Source organism: Corvus brachyrhynchos, unplaced genomic scaffold, assembly GCF_000691975.1.
Source record: "Corvus brachyrhynchos isolate BGI_N302 unplaced genomic scaffold, ASM69197v1 scaffold21, whole genome shotgun sequence".
Taxonomy (NCBI): Eukaryota; Metazoa; Chordata; class Aves; order Passeriformes; family Corvidae; genus Corvus; species Corvus brachyrhynchos.
In genome coordinates, this window is record NW_008236924.1 from 5,698,928 (window position 1) to 5,707,719 (window position 8,792).

An 8,792-nucleotide genomic window follows, 5' to 3' on the forward strand; every position below is an offset into this window, starting at 1 on the left:
CCTCCCGGTCCCTCCCGGGGAGGGGTCCCGGCTTGCCCCGCTTGCGCTCCGCTACCTCGTGTTGGTTCTGCACCCCGCTCTTGTCCCGCCACAAGAGCCCCAAGGCGGCCGTGGGTTGGCCGCCAGCAGCCGCGTCCCTAAAGGATGCAGGGGATGAGCAGGGAAAGGTCTGTCTTGGTCAGGACAAGTCGCATACCTGCGTGGAGAGACTGTGTACAAGGGCGTGTAGCGACAGGAAGGGGGAATGGCTCCGAACTGAGAGTAGATTAAGATTGGATATCAGGAAGGAATTCTCTACCGTGAGCACGGTGAGGCACTAGCACAGGTTGTCCAGGGAAGTTCCATCCCTGGAAGTGTCCGCGGCCAGGTTGGACGGGGCTTGGAGCAACCTGAGATAGCAGGAGGTGTCCCTGCCCATGGAACGGGATGATTTTTAAGGTCCCTTCCAACCCAAACCAGTCCATGATTCTATCCCTGTGAGCCAGGAGCTGACCAACCACACCCACCTCTGCTCCTGGCACTCCCTCCTCTGCCACATTCCGTGTCCAGCTGTGCCCTTGTGCCAGCAGAGGAGCCGGGGCAGTGACCAGGCACTTCTCTACATCAGCACTTACCCGTGGCCTCCGTCTTCCCAGCAGCTCCTCAACACGTGGCATAACCACAGCTCTCTTCCCCCGTTGGGCTTTTAATTACATTATAAAGTTACTCAAGGCTTACACTGGCAGGTCATTAGTTTTCATATGAATTTAATTTAATCATAAACAACTCATCTCACTCCTTAGCGGCTCCTTAAATGTGGCTCTTTTTAATACTATTAACTTTGCTACAGCCACCCCAGAGAATTAAAGGAGGTGCAGGCAGGTTGCCAGTGCTTTACTGCCCCTCCCCAAGGGCTCGTCTTCATCCTCCTCCCCCTCAGCCAAGCCCCAGACCACAGTGCCCCTGCAGAGGTGGCTGCAGGAAGGTTGCTGGGTTGTCTGAAGGGGGCATCAGGCCATGGTGACCTCCCTGCTGCCTGCTGGGGTGCAGACACAGCGCTGGGTTACTTGTGGACCAGCTGTACATCACCCGCACCCCTGCCCCAGTCATCGCTCCTCGGCCAGACGTGGAGGACATGGAGACGACCTGTGGAATCCTCCCTCCCTTCTGTCATTCTGACCTTCATGTGGGATGCTGGGGCTGGACCTGGAAGTGCTCATCAAGAGCCTGGGATAGCACCAGCACCTGGAACTGCAGCTCCTGATGTTGTGTGGAGTGCCCAAGCTGGAGCAGAAGGAGTTTTACTGTTTTCAAAAGCCCCAAAAGATGCACAAATCCTCCAAAGGATGGTGAGGAAAACATCCAAAGCTGCTGCTAAGAGAGGGAGTGTACACTGAGATGTGGAGCAACAGAGAAAGCAGATTAAGAGAGGAATAAAACAATTTCTGGTCTTCGCATGCTGAAAAGAAAAATTAAGGTAGAGAAGCAGTTCAGCATCAGCATGGCCTTCCCCCCTGAGCTGCTGAAGCGATTCCATCACTCCTGGCCCCCGGCAGCACCAGGCACTGGCTGGCAGCTAATGAGCACCCAGGAACAAGCAGGGCTTGGAGAGAATCACAGCTCAGGCTGCAAAATGGCTCCTGTGTTTAATTAACGAGTCTAATGAGGGCTGTTGAGAGGAGAGTGGCTCTGCATGCTGCCCACATCACCTCCCCAGGGAGAAACTCTGGGAAGCGACTGTGGAGAGGCAGAGCCTGCCTTGGGCCTTGCTGTGCCTTGGTCATTTATCAAGGAATCTGTCAAGGATTTACTAAAGGAGTCCAAATGAGGGGCTTGTGAGTGACCTGGGAGTCCTGTCCCCGGCCCACACCCCTGGGGATGCTGTGCAGGACAGCAGCACATCCCATGATAAGGTTGGGTGGTACAGGTGCAACTGAGGGGAGTTTCAGGATTAACACGTCATCCCCTGCTGCCCTAACCAGAGGCTGAAGCTTCATGAAGCAAAATAAAATAACATAACTATAATAAAATAACTACACAGGAGAGGTCACGACCGATACAAGAGTCAGGAACGTGCGCTCTCCCCCGTGTCTGTCAGGATCAGCTGAGCGATTTAAAGCAAGAGAGCAAATGACTTCTGAGAAGCCACCCCTCAGCTCGGGTGTACAAACGGGTTTCTGCACGGCTCTAAGTGGACTGCAGCTGTTTGGGCACAGCTGGGCAGTCCCTGAGGTCTGCCTGGTGTGAGGGAGGGAATGGAAAGAGAAAGCAGTGCCCCACCATCAGCCCTGAGCTGCAGAGGGAATGCTGTCTGCAGTCGTCCTGGCATGGAGAGCCCGCTGCTGCTGCTCACTTCTCAGCTTTAGAACTGGGAGGTTGTGCCAGGTGACTGAATGTCCTGGTCCTCCCTGTGTACTGAACAAATGCATCCATCTTCCCTGAGCCACCTCACAAAGATCAGTCAAAAATTCTGCTCCTACCCCTACAGGGGACAAATCCCTGCAGCTGAAGCCCAGCACAGCAGAGCTGGGACCACACCAGGGGTGGATGTCACTGATTCCCAGCTGCCACCAGGGATGATTTTCCACTGCTGTGACCCCTGAATTGCGGGGTTTAGGTGCCACCCATCACAGCCAGGCTGGCAGCAGGCAGCACCCAGCCTGCCCAGGGAGAACAGAACCCATGCAGGGCACATGCTCAGCCCTGAGGACAATGCAAGAAAAGTCCTGAAACCCCGAGGAGAAGCAGAGATCTGGTGGAGGGGGTGCCACAGAGAGTGAAAACCCAGGGAGAAGAGCGAGAGAGCCTTTCAGGAGCTCCAGGGTTGTGCCATCTAGTGAGCGAGAGGAAGAGCAGCAAACGTCCAGCCCCTGCCAGCCTGGGAATCGGGTCCAGAGCAGCCCAGGATGGGCTGCCAGGGCAGTGTGCCCCCGAAACCCAGCCCCATGCCGGCCAGGAGAGGAGCAACAACAACCACCACAGCAAGGCAGGGCCAGCACCTCCGGGGAGGCTCGGATTGCTCAAGCCATGGAGATTTGGCATCAGGAGAATAAAGCAGGGCCAGGGCAGCAGGAGCACAGCAGCGTTTGGCTTCAGAGGGTGTGGGTGATTTTCAAGGACTCCTGCAGAGACAAAGGGAGCACAGATGCAGCCATGGGAGGAAAGCACTCAGGCACAAGCCCCAAGACTCTCCCTGCCTGCCCTGCTTTTGTTTTCCCCAGAGAGCTCCATCAGCCCGAACTGCAAAAGCCCTTGGGCAGCCCAGAGGAGTTTGGAGCCCAGATGTGACAGGACATGAGCCACAGGGAATGCTGCAGCTGCTGCAGCACCAGGAACTCCTCAGGGCTGTCAGGTCTGTTTTTAAAAATTAGGAAAGATTTTTACTTTTGCTCTGTTTTCAGCACAGCACCGGGACAAAATGGGAGTTAGCAGTTATTTCTGGAATATACAGTATTTATAAATGTATGTTGAATCTTCATGGTTGAAGCTCCCCTCAGGCACTGCCAAGGACATGCAGATGAAGTTAAATATTCCCAGATCTCCTGCTTCACTGGGATACACGGAGTGAGACCAGTGCAGTCCCAGTACACACAAACAAAATGATTAATTACATGTCCTCAGCTACTCCATTCCTTACTGTCTTGTGGAGCAAGGAGACAGGAACCCTCAGGCTTTGCTCATCCTTCTCTCTCTGCTCATTTAAAACCTCACCACCAACAATTTCCAGTCCCAATTCCATCTCCTTTTCAGCACCTCACCTGAACTCACATCCTGCACTTTTCCCTGGAGTGGACACTGCCAGGAAGGTCACTTCCTGCCTGAAATCCACGGTTAAATTGGCAGCTTCTGGCACAACCTTCCAAAAATCAGGGCAAACCCACACCAGCTCCATGGGCTCGTGTCAAAGCTGCCCGAATTTAATGTGGTGCATCCTTGAGAGAAATCCATGAGAGCGGCAGGTGAAAAGCTCTGAGCAGGGAACAAAGGCCACGTGGGCTCCGTGGTGGGTTACAGAGGTGGTGGGAGCTTTTGTGAGCAGCCCAAGGGAGGAGGCAGAGATCTCCCCCTGCACTGACAGGGCAAAACATGATTTGCATCCTGGTCCTACAACACACCCCAAGCTCTCCCGAGCAGAGGAGAGCGTGCGAGGAGACAGGGAGGCATCCCTAGGACCTCTTTGTCCCACAGAAACACGGGAACTGCGGCTTTTGCCTGAGATTCCTGTTCAAGCCAGGCCAGCTGATTCAAAAGGAAGAACAAGGCAGACATGCTTTGCACTCAGGGTGCAATACTCACTCCTCACCAAGCAGGGTCAGCCCAGCACCATCGGAACACGCACTGAAGCCATCCAGGGAGCGGCTGCTTCGCTTTCAGCTCCACCAGAATTGCAGCCTATCCCTGCCCCTGAGCAGCAGGAGAGGCTCCAGCTCAGTTTTAAAGAACTGGAGGTTCAGCCTCGCAAAGGTCAAATGCCAGCAGTTTCCCTAAATCAGTAGAATCCAGACCAAAAGCAAAGCTGATCTGAGGGCACAGCTGGCAACCAGGCACAAAATCAGACCCATGCCCAGGTTTCCGAGTGTTACTTTATTAGAGAGGTCTTTACATCAGAGTGGTAGCCCCACTGGAGATATTTTACAAAATATTAAAAAAAAACCCCTTTTTATTCAAAGCCACATGTTTTAAAATGGTGTCCCCCCCAAAAAAAGCAAGCTGGGTTTAATCATGGTTCCTTCTGATCAGGGAACAACAAAAACATCCTCTTTTGAAAGGAGGGAAAATGATAACCACACTGTAAACGTGACAATCAGATGATGTGCTCCCCTTCTAGGAGAGGGACACGGTCCTGGAGCCCTGGCACACCCAGGGAGGGAACACTAAATAGGAAAAGGAGTGGACAGAACCATTCCTACCTCTGTCAGCAAGGCTGTGTTGCCCTCTCCAAGATGAAAATCAGCTGGACTGGAGGAAGGGACAACTGATTTACCACGGGGGCATTGCATCAGCTTTGAGAGCCCCCAGAAACAGCTCCTCCTCATGGCTGCAGGATGTCCAGAGAGGGACCATGCTCCCTGGGCTGGTGGAGAAGGCACCAGAGGCAGCACTGCCCTTCAGCTGAAGGAGGAATGTGGTGACAGAGTGCTGCAGGACAGCTTCCGCAGGCCCCTTCAGGGACAGGCACTGGGCTCTGATTCCTGTGACACAATTTCGTAGAACAGCTCCAGCCTGACCCCAACAGGACCAGGATCAGAACCACTGGGGCTGTTGTAACACATTCCTAACGTGATTAAAAGTCCCCAATCAGCCCCTTGTCCCATTTAGGCACATCCCTTTGCATTCATCAACCTTACATCAGTTCCCAACCTGGCATTACCACATCTCAAAGGCACAATGCACACTTTGGAGATGGGGCAGGAACCCCTCCTATGCTCATTAACAGAGACATCACTGCTGTGAAATCAGAGGAAACCTGGACTGGCCCAAAGAGACAGAGCCTTGCTAGCTTGCAGGAAGCTTATAAATATGGATCAGGAGCTCTAAATGGGTAGGAAATGCCCACCCCAGGTACAGAGTTAAAGACCTGGGGGCTGCCTCCTCCAGCCCAGTACCTAGAAGTGAGGCACATCACATCCCACCTTTCTCTGAAATGCCAGTATATCAACAGAGGAGACTTGAAAATAACAACTTTTTCTTATCTTTTTTTTTTTTTTTTTAAGCAGAAATATTTTTTTCTTGCTTGAGAAACAGGCCTAGAACAAACAATGTTGTCCAGAGGAAAACCTAAGTGCTGCCTTACACCTTTGGGTTGTGTAAAGAGGAAGGTGCTGCCAGTGAGGTCCCTGACCCCCTCCCCAGCTCTGTGCTCCGAGTCCCACCCAGCAGCTCAGCCAAGCCCTGCCTTGTGCAGGAGGACGGGACAGAAAGGACAGAGGACCTGCTCTGCCACTCTGTCCACGACTCCCGGCCTGGAGAACCATCCAAAAAGCTGTGGCACATCACAAGGAGATGAGCCATCAGTGGACAAAGAGATGTCCCCTTTGCATCTCTTCCCTTTGCATCTCTTCCCTTGTTTTGCCGCTCCTTTACTCCTCCCAACCGATGCCCTGCAGCCGTAACCCGCTGGCCAGGCTGGCTGAGCCACACAGCCCCACACAGAAAGGACTTAAAAACCAGTCTCAAGCACCTGTGTGATCCTGAGAGCTCTGGCACGAACACCCTTCACCCTCCACTCATCCCGAAGGCACATGACAGTGACAGACCCTTCACCGTGTCACCGCGGGACCGAGCGCCGTCCCCAACCTTCCCTCTGCACCTGCACTTACACTTCCTCAAGGACCAGAGCCTGCAGCCAGCTGGACACTTGAATCACCCCAGAATCCTGCTAACACAGTGTTAGCTCAGTGCCAGAGGGGCTGTGGTCACGGCAAAGGAACAGCAGAAGCATCTTTGGGAGGACATCGACTCCTTTTCTGCATAGTCTGTGTGGGGAGGAGGGGGAAAGAAAAAACCCAGCCCTCCCTAGGCAAAAACCCCCAAATCACCGTCTCTCTGTGGCAAAAAAGGGCCCTGTGGAGAGGAGTAAGCAAGTGTTGGGGGCCTCAAGGCCAAGGTGAGTTTAAGACGATGCCAAAGCTGCTCTGCCCCAGGCCAGGCCTTACAAAGGACTGGGACAGGAGCAGCCAGGGTGGAGAGAGGGGGTGACAGCCCTGCCCTGAGGGGCTGTTCCTCCTGATCACAGTGGTCACTGCTCCAGTCTGAGCTGACAAACCCAGTGAGCACCAGGCTCAGCCGGGAGGGAGGCATCCAGCCAACAGTGCAAGTACGATCCAGAGAGGGCCCTGCCCCCATTCCCAGCCTGGAGCTCCTGGGAAAGCCACCCCAGCTTCCAGTCAGCATTCCCTCAGCACAGAGGCCACGTTTATCCCAGGCAGAGCGAGGGGACAGGAGGGTGCTGTGGTAAGAAGGGGCTGCTGAGAGGATCTTCCAAGTCCAAGTCACCCCCCTGCAGCCCAGGAGGACACAGCCAGTACCAGCTGGTGGCCTGCCAGGCATTACAAGCTCTCTGAGGAGCTGAAGGGGACGAACTTGGCGTGTTTGGTTGGGGACACTGGCGTCTGTCCATCGGCCTCCTCGCTCAGCTTGAAGAACATCTCCTGCTCACGCTTCTTCTGGTTCAGCTCATCCTCCAGGGCCTTAAGCAAAGAGAACAACACAAGAGCTGTGTTTGAGGTTGTCCTGGAGCTATGGGCACTGTCCCCTCCTGCCAGCCAGCCAGGACACCCTGCTCACATCACACTCAGCAGGCCCCACCTTCTTCCGTGGCCTCAGCTTGTCTCGCCACTCCTTCATGTGCTGGTTGTGGTTCTCATCCAGGGACTTCAGCTTCTGGGTTTCGTGCTCGATCAGGAGGTGACACTTCTCATTCTAAAAACACATCAGCAAACACAACACCCATCAAGCAGCTAGAACTGTGCATCAAACAGGATTTGTCTTGGCCAGAGACATTCAGAGCCCTGAGCTCCACGTTTAGACACGGCAACAAAAGCCTCTCAAGGCAAGAGCAAGGGGACATCAACTCATTGACAGCCCTCTGCAGCCACCTCTCAAGAGGCTGAGACCTGCACAGGCAGCTCTGGGAGACCAAGCCATGAGGGATGAGTACCTGCAGATGCTGGAGCTCGTTGGTGTTGCTCTCACACTGGGCCTGCATGTCCTTCATCTGCGACTCGTGCTTCTGCTGCTGGTGCAGCCGCTCTGCCTTCTGCCTCTTCTCCTCCTGCAGAGCAAACTGGGGGAGAGAAAAGCAGGGGCCCGTGTAGGCACCATTGCCCTGGTCCCTGGGGCTGGCTGAGAGACCAGCCCAGCTTCCATTATTACACAGGAAAGAAGGAAAAGCCCCAAGGATGCTTCCCAAGACAAGCCACGATGGAGACAGCGCTGAAAAACCACGCGTGATGCCACAAAACAGAGCCCTCTAACCCAGCAGTGGGTTAAAATCTGGAAATATCCGCATTTTCCCAAATTCCCTTCTCCCACCAAGCCAAGCCTCAATTCCTGGTGCCTTTTCAGGCCCTGACCTGTTTGATCTTCTCCCTCTGCTCGGCAGCGCTGCCGCTGGAGTGGATGTGGAGGCTCTTCTTGTACATGGCCATGCGTGTCTTGCCCTCGCTGCGCTGGATTTTGGGCAGCCGGGCCCTCTCCTGCTGCTGCCGGACCTTCAGCTGCTCCAGCATGCGCTGGTTGTAGCGCTGCATTTGCTCCCTTTCCTGCAGACAGACAGGGGTCAGAGGAGCAGGGACACCTCTCCAGAGTCCTGGAGAGAACAGAGAGAGCTGGAGAGCAGATTTGGGACTAGCGTGGAAGTGGCTGGTGACACTCCGGAGGGACAAGAGGGGGTGGCAAGGACTGAACATGCTGTGAAAGAAGGGGCTGGAAGTGCCAGTCTGCACTCCCTGCTCTGGGAGCCAACCATGTTAAATCCTGGGCAGTGGCAGATTTCCAGAAAAGCCCCCCAAAATTCCCAACTTCTTGCACATCAAATGCACACAACACAAAGCAAGGCAGCTTTATTGCCTTCTTGCCACCAGCTTTAATCTGGTCCTTTTTCACCAATAATGACCAAGCCCTTTAACTCCCAGCCCACCCTTCCCCCCTTACAGCCCGGAAGGGAAAGCCCCAGGGACACCTGGACACTTTGCTGACCCCCACCAGGGTGGGAAGGTGCAAAGCCTTCACCTTCTCGTGCTTCCGGAGCAACTCATGCCTCTGGAGGAAATACTGGTCCTTCAGCTGCTGCTTGACAAGGTGGTGTTTCT

General features: G+C 54.4%; 2 protein-coding genes across 2 annotated transcripts in view; both read right to left on the reverse strand.

The window, feature by feature from the left end:
• The window catches only part of SH3PXD2B (SH3 and PX domains 2B), a 64,772-nt gene extending 60,901 nt beyond the window's left edge, over nucleotides 1-3,871 (reverse strand). Inside the window, exon 1 of the mRNA XM_017728055.1 lies at nucleotides 3,748-3,871. Within this exon, the coding sequence (XP_017583544.1) occupies nucleotides 3,748-3,871 (124 nt within the window). The remainder of the gene's footprint in view (nucleotides 1-3,747) is intronic.
• Nucleotides 3,872-4,543: 672 nt separating this feature from the next.
• Nucleotides 4,544-8,792, reverse strand: part of STK10 (serine/threonine kinase 10) — a gene marked incomplete at its 5' end in the record, with an annotated part of 31,135 nt that continues 26,886 nt past the window's right edge. Inside the window, 5 exons of the mRNA XM_017728056.1 lie at nucleotides 4,544-7,169; nucleotides 7,288-7,401; nucleotides 7,640-7,765; nucleotides 8,055-8,243; nucleotides 8,713-8,792. Coding sequence (XP_017583545.1) covers nucleotides 7,029-7,169; nucleotides 7,288-7,401; nucleotides 7,640-7,765; nucleotides 8,055-8,243; nucleotides 8,713-8,792 — 650 coding nt within the window. The remainder of the gene's footprint in view (nucleotides 7,170-7,287; nucleotides 7,402-7,639; nucleotides 7,766-8,054; nucleotides 8,244-8,712) is intronic.